General features: G+C 41.6%; 2 protein-coding genes across 3 annotated transcripts in view; both read right to left on the bottom strand.

Annotated features, from left to right (window-relative positions):
• acta1a (actin alpha 1, skeletal muscle a) overlaps nt 1–1,531 on the bottom strand; it is a 5,623-nt gene extending 4,092 nt beyond the window's left edge. Inside the window, 3 exon segments of the mRNA XM_036210729.1 lie at nt 2–157; nt 230–369; nt 1,267–1,531. Of these exon segments, the coding sequence (XP_036066622.1) occupies nt 2–157; nt 230–358 (285 nt within the window). The 5' untranslated portion in view covers nt 359–369; nt 1,267–1,531.
• Nucleotides 1,532–4,151: 2,620 nt separating this feature from the next.
• The window catches only part of nup133 (nucleoporin 133), a 12,776-nt gene continuing 3,052 nt past the window's right edge, over nt 4,152–13,875 (bottom strand). The window contains exons 8-25 of one of the 2 annotated variants that reach the window (XM_024260686.2): nt 13,656–13,803; nt 13,421–13,571; nt 13,058–13,212; nt 12,804–12,895; nt 11,153–11,316; nt 10,990–11,084; nt 10,638–10,862; nt 10,448–10,570; nt 10,282–10,381; nt 9,196–9,459; nt 8,981–9,114; nt 8,415–8,573; nt 7,848–7,983; nt 6,740–6,858; nt 6,583–6,663; nt 6,451–6,515; nt 6,285–6,373; nt 4,152–4,363 (exon numbers count right to left, since the gene is read on the bottom strand). In XM_024260686.2, coding sequence (XP_024116454.1) covers nt 4,227–4,363; nt 6,285–6,373; nt 6,451–6,515; nt 6,583–6,663; nt 6,740–6,858; nt 7,848–7,983; nt 8,415–8,573; nt 8,981–9,114; nt 9,196–9,459; nt 10,282–10,381; nt 10,448–10,570; nt 10,638–10,862; nt 10,990–11,084; nt 11,153–11,316; nt 12,804–12,895; nt 13,058–13,212; nt 13,421–13,571; nt 13,656–13,803 — 2,437 coding nt within the window. In that variant the 3' untranslated portion in view covers nt 4,152–4,226. The remainder of the gene's footprint in view (nt 4,364–6,284; nt 6,374–6,450; nt 6,516–6,582; nt 6,664–6,739; nt 6,859–7,847; nt 7,984–8,414; nt 8,574–8,980; nt 9,115–9,195; nt 9,460–10,281; nt 10,382–10,447; nt 10,571–10,637; nt 10,863–10,989; nt 11,085–11,152; nt 11,317–12,803; nt 12,896–13,057; nt 13,213–13,420; nt 13,572–13,655; nt 13,804–13,875) is intronic. The other variant, XM_024260687.2, reaches the window with a different exon arrangement.

Genomic DNA, 13,875 nt, shown 5'->3' with positions numbered 1-13,875 from the left:
GCTCGTTGTAGAAGGTGTGATGCCAGATCTTCTCCATGTCGTCCCAGTTGGTGATGATGCCGTGCTCGATGGGGTACTTCAGGGTCAGGATGCCCCTCTTGCTCTGAGCCTCGTCACCCACGTAGGAGTCTTTCTGACCCATGCCGACCATCACGCCCTGCGAGGCGGGGGCAGGTCAGCCGGTGGTGGACATAGATGGTTCTGGTTCTGTCTGTGTGCCGGGTTCTACCTGGTGACGGGGACGGCCCACGATGGAGGGGAAGACGGCCCTGGGGGCGTCGTCTCCGGCGAAGCCAGCCTTCACCAGGCCTGAGCCGTTATCGCACACGAGGGCCGTGGTCTCGTCATCGTCGCACATGTCTGCAGACTCTGGAGAGGGAACGTCGGGGATGCAACATGACCACAAACATCACACTTTGGTTTCTGACTAATCTGGTTCAAAACTGAATTTATTATCTAGAAAAACCCAAACCGTGTTACATATTTATGGTTAAATGTATACTTTTTAATGCCGTCAGTTACAGCAAAAACCTTAAAGTTCCTCAGATTTGAGGAACTTTTTACTGTTATAAATCAGGCTGTGTGGCTGATGATACAGAGAAACAGAGTAAACTCTGCTCCACTTAAACCGTCTCAGCCATAATGAACATTCATCTGAGCCCGGCAATATCCCCTGTGTGTTTATAATGAATCCAGAGCGACTTTCATCAAAGGAATGTGATGAATGCCGTTTGTTTTCAGAAATGATGCGTTCAAGAGCTCTTTTTAAACTCCGACATCACATTTTCTTTCTAAGGGCTCATTATTTCAAGAAAAAAAAGAAAAAAAAGAAGAAAAAAAAACTTAAAATGAAAGTTATTCATCTTTCTGACATAATACTATTATTATTTTCAATTAGACATAAATCTTGAGTCACTAAAAATTATTTGCGCCGCTTACGAACACGAAAATACTTAAAAAATATATAAAGAGTTTAACTATAATTTTTTTTCTTTAAAATAATGTTTCAAAACTCGAGTATATCATTATATTTCATTTAATTTGACAAAATTCCGACAGCACGTGAAGGCACCAGTATTTCCTCTCCGCCCAACTGATTAAGTTGAACTAAAACAGGTTTGAGTTCTGCCAGCATCCATTAGTTAACCACTTATCCCGGATTATTCTCCATCTGCCCGTTTCTCCTCCTCACGGGAACCATTAACCCCAATTACCGACGCTCCCGTATTTCCTCCAGCCTCCTCCCGGTTCCTCTAACCCGCTTACCTCCGTTTGTCGGTGAGGAAATGAAGCGCTGCTGGAGTGTCCAGGTGACGGCGGTGGCATCCCGACCCCGCCGGGGTCCTTATATACCCCTTCCCGTCCATCCCAGCCCGGATTCCTTCCCTTTTTCTTTCACCGCGGACAGCTGTCAGGAATGTCCGAGGATCCGACAGGAATTCTGCCGCCCTTCCTCCATATTTGGTGGCGCGCGGGGGTCACCGCGTGCTTGCAGAGGGGGCCCGCGCGCCAACAGGGACTTATATGGGAAGAAGGACGCAACCACGCAGGCGCGAGCGCACGAGCCCGTTTATGGAGAGGGACCGCGGTGACCGTTATCGTCGCGTGCGGATTCCTCACTCCTCGTCGAATTTAGCGTAAAGATGTCGGATATTTTTAAAAATGTGTCAAAACGTCCAATTTCAAAATCTACATATTTCATATTGAGATAAGTATAAATATAAATGAATTTTAAGATTTATTGCTTAGGACTAAAAATTAAATTTTGACTGAAATATCCTTGAAAAGCAGAAGCTTTATGTTAATCAAGGGATAAAATAGGATATAAGGAAATCATTAAAACATCAATAATAAAACTTAATTGGCAGCAAAAAAAACTAAAATCAATTTTAAAATAGCTAGACTTTTTCGTTTAAATTAAACCCAAAATGAAACAATTGTTCCATTTACATTTTTAGATTTAAAGAAATTCACCACAACAGTATTATTTTAAAGGGTGTTTGATTTATTTGAAATGAAGTCATTCATAAGACAAAATCTGGCAGGACTCTGGGTTTGGGATTTTAAAATAGAAAATACAAACATGTTTATAGTAGTTCTTAACAGGTTAGTATTTTATTTCTTTATTTTTAAGTTAAGTGTCATACTGCCAGAGGTGACTTATCCCTGTTTTTGCACCTACCCTGCTGTTTTAGGCCTTTTCATGTCTACATTCATGAATGGGGCAAAGAAAAGCTGTTATGCAAAGAGGTCAAAATGTGTGATTATAGACCTTCAACGCATGGCCTTTCTTTGAACACAGGATATAAATAAATATTTGCTGCATTTATTTTAATAAAATCCAAGATCACTGGAAATAAATCTGTTTGAGACTATTAAAAAACTTCCCAAAGTTCAAACATTTCTAATTCTTAACCCCCTCCACTAATGTAAAAGCTTGTAGACGGCATCCGTTCTTAGATTATTAATTTTTAAAGTCAGAAATCCAATCAGTCGTTCAGCTTTTGCCCTAAATCAAAATAAAGTTTGATGCACATGAACTAGAAATAAGTTTTGGGTTCGCAGTGAAAACGTAAAACGCTGAAGAAAAACAAAATAATATTTCTCAGCTACCAGTGAAAATAAATGAGAAATAAATGAGACATTGTTACTGTCTGTTTAGGTTTTCAAACACGAATAAACAGAAAGTGATAAAGTGCTTGAAAAAGGAGCAGATATAAGAAAAAATTGTACTAATTTTCACCCACAATCTCAGGATATTTTATGTTTTACACACTGAACATAGAATTAATTATTGGATTGAAATTAATTATAAGAGAAATAAAAAAGTCATCAAGGTACCAAAATAACACCATGAATATTGTCTGTACATTTTCCCATTAGGATTCTCACTTTTATTTATAAGTTTCCACAGTTTTCTTTTTTTTTAAATTAAATTGTGTTACACTTTTCCTTATTTTGATAAATTCCTCCGTACTATTCCAGAACCTCCACACACAGACAGAAATGCATAATTATTTGGAGTTTTTCTGTAAACAAAGTTGATTTTTGTCATTTTTCTTTTTCAGTAAATATTCCACTTTCTCTAAACAGTCTTTGATCAGTGGAAATGGTTTTATTTGTAGCTTTGTGCTCTATGTTATATTTGCAAGTTTTAGTAACTTTGATGTGTTGTTAAAACTGCTCTGACATATTAAGGTTACGACAAACGACAAAACTAAAAACGTAGCTGGACTCAATATAACAGATTAACATTAGAGGTGAATAAAAATAAAATCTGTTGACAAATTGTCACAAAAATACCTCAATCTAAACCAGAAAAATTCATCAGTCTGATGCTTGTGGCGACATTTCCAACCAACTTCCTGATCAGAGAATCAGATTGAAATCTAAAGGAGAAATCTGCACAGAAATCCACACTTGTGTTTTTGAAACGAGCATCTCAGGAGCTCCAGCTCGTCAGACGCTGCAGACAGAAGAAACTGAGCCAAAAACCTTCAGTGTTTGTCCAGCTGTTGTTAAGCTCACAGAGGCGTCAGGATTCACAGACGCTGAGCGAGTTTTAAACCGGGACAAAGTCTTCAATTTAGAACAGGAGGGGAGACGTTCACTAAAACACCTTCTAGTCAACAAACTTTTCCTTTTTTCTGAGAAAACAGCTTTTCTAAATTCCAGAATAAACCAGACTGAGGTCGAACTTTGTCTGAATAAAAATGAACTCCAAGACAAAGTAACGGAAAAGAATTATGGATCATTCGTGTGATTTAATATAAAAAAAAAACCCGTCAGCGTTTCTCTTGAACTAAACATAGAAGAACTCAGAATAAAGGAACACTAACGTCCTCTTCCCTTCAGTAAACGCAGCTTCACATCCTCATCCAGATCTTCCTGATCGAGGTTTAAAGTTTTATTATAAACTCTGTCATTTGTCATTTTCTCCAGATTAAAGCTTCTTAGGCAGATTACAGCCGTCAGGATTGATGACTAATCCAGTAGCTTCAGTCTTCTGGAGCTTTTACAGCAGATGACTTATTTATAGCTACGATCTGCTGCATGTCAGCCGACGAGGATGCAGCACAGCGCCTGGAGATCCTCAGAGTCCAGAGATAAAACTGTTTTCACAAGTAGTTTATCAGAAAACAAGCAAACGCTGCTGCAGAAACAGATTTATTTAGAAAAGAGCATTTCAAAACAGCCTCATTCTGAGGAAAGAAGGTTCAAACCGGTCACATCTGAGCCTGGAGATAATGTTCATAATTGGCTCGAAGCACAAACTCAAAGTAGGGTTTGGTCTTCAAACCGCTCAGCTCGTCCAGATCCAGCAGCTCCTTGACGTCGGGCAGGTACGTCTGCAGAGGAACACCTGAAGAAAAAACACACATCAGAAACCTCAATGCTGGGGCTGTCTGAAGCTGACGGTGAAGATAGAAGTCATCTTAAAGCTTCAGCATCAGGAGGCAAATTCAGTCAAATCTAAATCTTCAAGACTCTTCATGCAAAGTGAAGGTTTGGAACGTGAGGAAAAGTCCTTTATGGTTGTTTTTGGTCTGAAGCTGCTCTTCTCTGAACACAAAGACATTTTCTCCTCTTAGAGGGTGTTTTACTGAACCATCGGAGGATTGAGGAGAACATAAAGTTACATTTTCCTTTTGTCCACATTAGAGCTTGTTTGTCGTTTTGATCAGAACATCTTCCAGACGAGCAGCAGCTGGACGTGCGAATAGTCTGATTTTAAAAGTGCAGAATGAAAGAAGAACAAAACAAATGAAGGAGGAGAATCTCTTGGCCCAGATGTACAGAATCTTTTGCACAGGAAACATGGCGGCGGGAGCATAGTGATGCGGGTTTGTCTGGATGAGTGGATCATGAATAGAAAGAATTCACGTCGATGCTTTTTATTGAATAATATAAGGACAGTTTAACGTTTTTATAGTAAATCGATGATCATAAAATGTAAAATAACTATAAAATTGAATTTTAAAGACCCAAAATAGATGAAAATTGTGTTTTAACTTGTTCTTATGGCATTTTTCTCACGATGGAGGACATGTGTAAAGAAAATTAAGATGAAAATGATATTTCTTTATTCAAATCAATGTAATTTAGGAGCAGACAAAAAAAAAAATCATGTTAAAAAAGATTGTTTATTTATTTTTATTGTACTTTTTAAAAAATATATATATTTATTTGTATTTATTTATTTATTGTTTTAATTAAAGATCATATTTGTGACATAGAAAATACACTGGGCGGGGCTACAACCTCCCTTGTCTTAGCTCTCACCAACGGGGAGGGGAATGGGGGGCGGGGTTGCCCCATGCCAACTTGGAAGCAAATTTCTAATGAACTCCTGCTGCTCTGCAGAAATTATGTCCTAAATAAAAATTTTTTAAATTTAATAAATGGCATAATTTTAATTAAAAGAGCACTGGGAACGCTTTGGAAACAGATCAGGAGACGATCGGAGAGGAATTGTGGTGCTGAACCTATAAAAACAAAAACAAATGCACAACTTTCCCTTTTCACTTTGGAGAAATGAGTAGAAACGGGTCTTCAGAACCACACGAGTTAACTGTACACTCAGTGTTAAACTTCAAGTTTATATCGTTGGTATTTTGGGAAAAGTGTCCTCATAAAGTCTGATTTTTTTCCTCTTTAGTTTAGTAAAATTGCTGAAAAATGAAAAACTGATTCCTCATCCTTTGGGGGATTTTATATAAAATTGGATAAAATTTGACCCAAAAGAGATGAAAATGTTTTTTTAACATGTTCTCATGATGGAGGACATGTGTAAAGAAAATGAAGCTGAAAATTGTATTTCTTTATTCAAGTCAATGTAATTTAGGACCAGACGAAAAATACTGTTGGAAAAAGATCTTTTTTGTTCTTCTTTACATTTATTGTAATTTAAAGAAAAATGATATCCTAGAAAACTATTTTTTAAATTTAAAAACGGCATAATTATAATTAAAAGACCACTGGGAACGCTTTGGAAACATGATCGGAATGGAATTGTGGTAAAGGAAAAACGAAAAAGGCTCAATGCTCCCGGCTCATTAAGCCAACACAAGTCTAAACGGGTCTTCAGAACCACACAAGAGTTAACTAAATGCTCCATATTGAATTTCAAGAGTTGCTAATTTGGGAAAACCATCCAAATCGAGTCTGATTTGGATTTTTTTCCTCTTTAGTTCAGTAAAATTGCTGAAAAGCTGATTCCTCATCCTTTGGGACATTCTGTTCTTCTGGAAGTGGATTTTCGTCTGAGTGCTGAACTTTCTCACCTTCCTGCATGAGCTTGAGGAGGATCTTGACAAAGATGCTGTCTTTAGCAGCTTCCAGAGGATCGTCGTTGCCGTCTGCAGTCGACCAGCTGGAAACCAGACAAGTTCAACCGACCGCCACCAACAGTGACGCTCCTTTAAATTACTATAAAAAACATGAACTCACTCGTCCCTCTTCAGAGCTTTACCAAAGATCTCACATTTTAAGGCCTCGATGTCCACGGCGTCCTCCTGCAACACAGGAAATCCTCATGAGTCCCCGTTAGACCGCCGACAGTCTTAAACAAACACGAGTGACCTCTTCGATGTACTGCAGCAGGTCCAGAGCCTTCTTGAAGTCGTACTCGTTGGCTCGTCTGTTGTCGTCACAGATGTACAGCTGCAGAAGACGAAGCATTCCACAGGTGAAGAGCAGCCCCGCCTCTGAATGTTACCTGTGCACGCCGGTGTCTCACCTGGATGAGGCTGTGAGCGTTGAGCAGAGGCATGGTGTCGGGGTTCTGCTGCTTCTCCTCCAGCAGCTGCCTGGGCAGAGTCTCCTGATGCAGCAGGAAGCGCTCCTGCTCCACGATCTCTGAGCCGACGGAGAAACACAGAAAATGGGGATTCAGGCAAGTTTACAAATGCAAAATGTTAATCTGGTGTGAAGCATGTAGAATACTTTAGCACATTTTCCCTGTCAAACAAACAAACAAACAAACAAACAAACAAACTCTGTTAGAAGTTCTGAATGAACTTCTTGGCAAATTATCATGGAGTCAAGGATCACATCATTATATAGAAAATCTGCTTTTCTTTTAGTTTTGTTTATTTTAGGAGAATTCTGATGAAGATGATGAGGAGGTCAATGCGGGGAAGAAGATAGAGACGGTTTGGACATATTCAGAGGAGGAACAGAGAGGAGGAGGCTGAGGAAGGAAGGATGAAAGAAAGATAGAAAGAGAAAGGGACAAAAGGAGGATGGAAAGAGAAAAAAAGGAAAAAAGGACCAATGATGCAAGAAAGAAAGGACAAAAAGACCAAAGAAAAAGGATGAAAGAAAGAAGAAAAGAGGAAAAAAAAGAAAGAAAAGATTAAAGTAGTAAAAAAGTAGGAAAAAAAAAATGGATGATGAAAGAAAGAACAAATGAACAAATGAAAAAAAATACAAAAGGATGCAAAAAAGGGCAAAAAACAAAAGAAAAACAGAAGACAGAAAAAAAGGGAAAAAAAGAAAAGACACGATACAAGATAGAACAGAAAAAAGCAGGAAAGGAATGAAATGAAAGAAAGAAAGAATGAAAATATGAAAAAAGGACAAATGATACAAAAAAGAAAGAACAAAAGGATGGATGAACAAATGAATAATTAATAGATAAACTTTGTTCATTAGAAATAAAGTTTCTGTCTGTTTTTACTCAATAATCATCTATTAATTCCATTTGTTTTGACTGGATGTTTCTGACATGTTAAAATAATTAATTTAAAGTCCCTTAAGTAAATCAATTTTAATGTTTTTTTTTAATTTGAGGCCAAAAAAAAAGAAAAACAAATATTCAGTGTCCATCTTTTGTTTGTGTTTACCGTCCACTTGTTTGTTGATCTGGTCGTCGGGCAGATCTGAGGCCAGCGCCGTCAGCTTACTGAGCGCCAGCAGCGTCTTCTTCTTCACAAAGTAGCGCGTCTCTGCGGTGGCCTGGCTGTACAGCGTCCCGAAGGCCTGCAACAAAAATAAATAAATAAATAAAAATAGTTTAGGATGGAGGAAAATTCTGCAACAGATACAGAGTAAACCTTTCCTAACAATTCAAAAACAATCCACATCATTCTTCCGTTTAAAAGGATTTTAACTGCAGGCGACATTTAAAATCATACATTTACAACTGATAATGATAGATAAAAAGTTTGATGGTGGAACCTTAGAGAAACAGTGCATGCATTAAATAATATCAGCAGATATAAAGTTCCTCTGAAAAGTCTGAAGTTTTGTTTCTGCAGAGGAGATGTGGATCCACTGGAGCCGGAGTTTCCATCCCTCCTGACCCGGTTCACTTGCTCTATTTCCAAACTAAATCCCTTGACCACCTTGTTTATAGCTGCTGTGTGTTGTTGGCGTGCACGTGCAGATGTGAGGGTGCAGGTGTTGCGTACGCTCTGGTAGTCGTGCACGTGGATGTTGTGGATCCAGCTCAGGTGCTGGTGGGACTTCAGGAAGCTGGCCAGCTGCTGGTGCTGCGCAGCGGGCTGCGACAGCAGCTTCCCCCTCTTCCCTTTCTCCATGTACCACCGAAACACAAAGTCTGCAAAATTCTGTGAAGAAAACCAGGAGGCCAGGAAGAAGGTTCAGGGAGTGGGCGGAGTCTCCACAAACACAGACGTTCTGAAGCAGCAAGACGACAAAGTTCCTCCAGAAAAGTTTGACTGAGGTCTTGCAAAGAATTTAAACAGATAAATTATTAATCTGTGGAAACTCCAGGGAGAGTTTAGGCTGATGGGAAAAAAGATCAACTTTGAAAATGTGATTATTTAAAATAAAATAAATGTCCTCTTGAGGAAGCTGAATAACATCTTCATTACATGTGTTGCTAAATTGCAACCGTTTAAACCAAACACCACTTCATTTAGAATCAATATAAATATAAAACAAACAAAAAAAACAGTTTTGCTTTTAAAATAATTAAATGTGAATCAAAGTTTCTGTAGTTAACTTTAGGTACCTGCTCTGCAAACTTGGCCATGTAGTGCTGCAGGCGGTTCTGGTTGTCGGTCTGCTCACACATCTGGACCAGAATGTCGAAGTCGCAGTATTTCTCAGCCAGCGCTGCCACCCACTGGTACTGACCCAGCTCCACTGCAACACAGCGTCCTGTCCGTCACTGTCTGATAACAACACGGCGTTCTCACGGCGGCGTGCACGTGGTCGGAGACTCACGCAGCGGGGAGAGCAGCTCGGACCGGCGCTGGCTGTACTCCATCTCCAGGCTGTTGTAGCGCTCCTGCTGGGCCCCGGCGGGCCTCTGCTGCTGCAGCGAGGTCAGCTGGGCCACATAGCTGCTCAGGTAGATGTCCAACAGCGCCACCAGCTGCTCGCAGAGGGAGCTGCGCAGCTGGGAGTCGGCGTGCGGGTACACCGAGGACAGGATGATGTTGTGTTGGCGGGAAATGATGGAGCGGACGCCTCCGACGCCGCCCGACGCTGAAGAAAAAGTTACAGGGGCTCAGCCCAACACTGATGATGTCACAAGATGTGTCGTCGAGTTCTTCTTCTTCTGTGGTTTTTGTCCAGTTAGTTTCTGTTTGTCACGAGCACAAGGCAGCAGCCTAGAGAGAACCTAAGGATCCTATTTAGCCTTTTCCAGTACATTCCAATTCAAAGTATTGAGTAACTGACCAAACAAAAGTTCTTGGATTCTTTTGTTTTCTTACAGGTTTGAAGTCTTAAGAAATGTGTGGCACAAGCTAGCAATGTTAGCAATGTTAGAAGTGCCTGTTTAGCCTACATAAATCCATAATTAATGTTCCTTTGAGTTTTAAGAAGTATTATAACTTGGCATTAGATGTCATGATGCGTAATAATTTGCCATTGGAGTTATGTGCTACTCGTTGCAGTGATTTTTCGTGACCACTAGATGTCACTGTTGTGCCACGTTTTACTGAGGAGTGATTTTTAAGTTAGTTTAAAGCAGATTTGATTAATTATTTTGCATGTTTTGAGCAGTTTATGCTTGTGATGACATGCTCAGTCATTTTTCCTTGTTTTTTTATATTTAATTTAATTTACAGTAATTCTTTTTATGCCCTTTATGTTATGATAAGCAAAACTTTTTGTTAGTTACAGACTTATAAACACTCTTCACCAAAGTAATAAAACTGGGACATCTTTCAGGTGGAGTCTATTCTCTTTCCTGTGTGTTAGACCTCAAACTCGAATCAGTAATGCTCCATAACAACGCGTTTTTATGATTTCAACTGCTCAGGGTTTAACAAGGTCAACACTGAAAGCGCGGGAGCTGCTCACCTGTCCAGGGGATGTACTCCGGCTCGGCTGCAGCTCTTTCCGGAGCTCTGTACGTGGAGGCTTTGGTGTTTCGGTACTGACAGGCGGCCTGCAGCACGTCCTGCACACACACATGCATCAGTGGGATTCACAGAGAACCCGTTGGGGTTTTTGACGCCACACTAACCTTGATGATGCTGTTAACTATCAGCACCACTTCGGCCCACTGCACCGAGTCAACCGGGTTCTCCTTCAGACTCCGCTCCTCCTCCTCCAGCAGGCAGTCGAACACCGAGGAGATCTGAGACACCTGCGGGACACGACACTGAAGGAGCCGCCCCGCTGAACCTCACGGTGGCAGCAGCGGCGGCACGCACCTCTCTGAAGAAGACGTCGGCCGGCGTGAGGCTGGGCGGGATGGCGGTGCCGCTCCTCTGCAGCGCCGCGCTGATGGCCCGGTTCACCAGCTCGCCGTGCTTGGTGTGGTGGTTCTTCAGCACCATGGCGGCCATCAGCTTCTCAGCGTGCTCGCACAGCAGCAGCCGCGTTGCCATGGGAGACGAACGCACAGTCACCTGGGTGAGGCGGTCCAGCAGACCCACCTGGAAGGAGAGGAGACAGAAATCAGTTTTAATGATCTCCAGAAGAATATGTTCTCCTCTGAAGTGGAATTCCTTCAGAAGAGACGAAGATATTTTCTGAGAGATGACGTCATCTTTCAGCCTCTACCTGCAGCAGGAAGTCCATGAAGCAGCCGTGAGCTTTCATCTTGTCCTCCAGTTGGTGAACGATGATGAGAGACGTGAGCGGAAAGCCTGCGCTCTCTGGAACAACCAGGGTTAGGGGTGAATGAAACGTTCAGAAGGGGTCAGGAGCTACAGTCTCCTCTCACCATCTGGGACGGACTCGGCCCAGCGAGGGTCTGAAGCCGGGTAGTCGTCCACCAGCTCCAGGTTGATCTGAGTCACGATGCCGTCAAGCTCCGCCCCCTCTTCTGCATCGCCATCAGCGGGGAAGAGCTCGTCTATGACCGTCTGAGCTCCAACCAGGTCGTTTCTGAAGCCAAGAACAGTCAAATTTAGGTGAAGTGGATCTAAATGTGGGAGGATTGTCAAAATAATGAGCTCCAAAGTGACGCTAAACTCCCCAAATCTCAGCCTGACAGCAGATCTGTGTTTTTAACCTGTTCCTTTCTACTGTAACATTTAAACCTTCAGTTTAAAAATCCTTCCAGGTGGTGAACCATATTATCATTTGTTGTTAAGAATTATTCTTAATTTTTTTACTTTTGTCATTTGTATGTTGGAAATAAACTAATTAATGTTCAAATTTTGAGGATTTTCCAGAACTTCAGTATAACTTTAGTTTTGTTCTTTGGGCAAAAAACTAAAAGAAATCTAGAATTTTAAGTTGAATTAAATCTGATCTTGTGAATGTACATTGAAGTAATTAGAAAAATAAAGATGAAACAAAAAAATGAGTCATACAAACCTGATGAGACAGAAAAGCCTTTAACATTTTTAGCATCTCGTTCATTCAAACTTTGAGTTTTTGTTAAATTTAAAGAGTAACCAAACCCTAAATGAACTTTTTCTGTCTGTTGACGTCTATAAATGGGGCTTTAAAAGTGCTGTATGTTGGTCAATGCCAATTTTTTGACAAATTAAAATAAACTTGTTGAATTCTTGAAAATATAGTCACAAACCGTCCGTGTGCTGCCCCCTACAGGTTGAATCAAAGTATTACAGTTACATTTTGTGATTGGTTGAACCATTCAAGTCCCACATCATGATCTGCAACTCTAGTATTGACTCAAACTGCTTGTTGTAGGGACCGGCACGAATCCTTAAACAGATTTTTTTTCTATTTTATGAATAATTTAACATTCAAATCTTCAAACTGTACCTAAAGTCTTCAAGGGCTGCGTTAAAACACAATGTTTTAAGTAAAAACAGAAGCATCATAACAGATCAGGGACTCTTGGACATTTCAAAGATTCAAAAGGAAAAACAAAATTGCACAGATGAAGCTCAAGCACAATTTTCTTCTACTTTTATTTTGAAAAGCATCGTCTTTACCCAGATCTAGAACGTGCTGAACTGAAACATATCTAAAGGTGGAAATGGAATAGAGAAAAAAATGTGTCTGTTACAATTACACATTAGGAGGAGAGTTTCAACCATTGACTGTATATGAGAACTGGACTGAGTGGCTTCTCCCCTTGGCGTCCAAACAGGAAGTGGCTCCAGGAAGCTAAAATCTCACAGACTTCTCTAGAGAAATAAACAGCTGTTCCTCAGTCATTCTGTTGGTCAACATTCTTGACAATCCTCTTTGTTATTATATTATTCTGTTATAAACTGAACAATCAGACGTCTCAATAAAAGCAGGATGTTGCCATAGAAGCTCAGACCGACTTGGACCAATCACTGCTTACTAACGACGTCTGGCTCCAATATGGCGGCATCATTAGAGCCGGAGATAAACTATTTTCTATGGCCGACCAGTTCTCAGATAAAGTTGATGGTTTTTACTGGGCGTACCGACAGAACTGCAGGAAAGCGGCCTTCAGCAGCTTGGTTTTGTCCTCCTGAGCGACAAGCTCCGCCCTGGTCGGAGTCTCCATGACAGAAACCTTCAAAAACAAAAATTCAGATCCATTCAGACGTCCAGCATGTCCACATCCCAGCAGAGCAGACGAGTCGGCCTTGGGGACCTGGAACCGGGCGGACTGAAGCAAACAGGCCTGACTCTCAGACCCGGTTCTGGTTCTGCTCGGATCTCTTTAAAGCTTTACCTCTGGAGCTGCAGCCAGAGACGAGCACAGCGAGTCCTCCATGGTCTCCGGCAGGATGGAGGCGCTCTCTCTGGCCACCACCGCCAACAAGCCGCTGTTCTGGGAGAAAAACACCGGCAGGTCGGCGCAGCAGCCCCCGCCGCGCACGCCGTCACCTGTCCAGAGGGAGGAAGCGGCCATCTTTGAGCAGGTTAAAAAAATAAAATAAAGAAACTGAAATGTTTGCGGAACGTTGCATATGCTGGAGTTCATTTATGGGTTTGTAGTTTCCTGATTAAAAAACAAACTAAAGCTGAAAACTCTGAATTTCGAGCCTAAATGTTTGCCAGCGTTCACATTTTACATCTAAAACATCTGTTTCACCTGGAGAACTGAAGCTGATTTTCTCGTCAGGTAAAGCGGCTCTGCTGGTCCCCGTGGAGCAGGCGAACACCAGATCCTCGGTGTACAAGAAGGCGGCGAAGCCGGGAGAGCGCGGCAGCAGAAAGCGGGTGGCCTGCAGCGCCTCCTCGCTCTGAGGACACATCCGGTTTCAGGTCCACAGGTGAGGGAGGAAGTATTCAGGCGTTGATTTGAAGAACTGGATGTGGACCTTTACCTGGAAAGGACAGGTGTACTTGGTCACCTCCACGGTGAACTGGTCAGAGATGGAGGCGCCGCTGTCCTGCAGCGTGATGAGGCAGAAGTAGACGAGGCAGGGGGAGTCCGCCGGGTGCCAGGCTGCGGCCAGTATCACCAAACCGGCTCTGAAAACAAAGAGTAAGGCTCTGACCAAAATCCAGAAGCTTTTCCAGGAAGAACCGACTGACAGGTTTGAG

The sequence above is a fragment of the Oryzias melastigma genome, unplaced genomic scaffold (assembly GCF_002922805.2).
Source record: "Oryzias melastigma strain HK-1 unplaced genomic scaffold, ASM292280v2 sc00204, whole genome shotgun sequence".
NCBI classification, from domain to species: Eukaryota; Metazoa; Chordata; class Actinopteri; order Beloniformes; family Adrianichthyidae; genus Oryzias; species Oryzias melastigma.
Note: the sequence above shows the minus strand (reverse complement) of the source record. Positions and strands in the feature narration are given on the sequence as shown.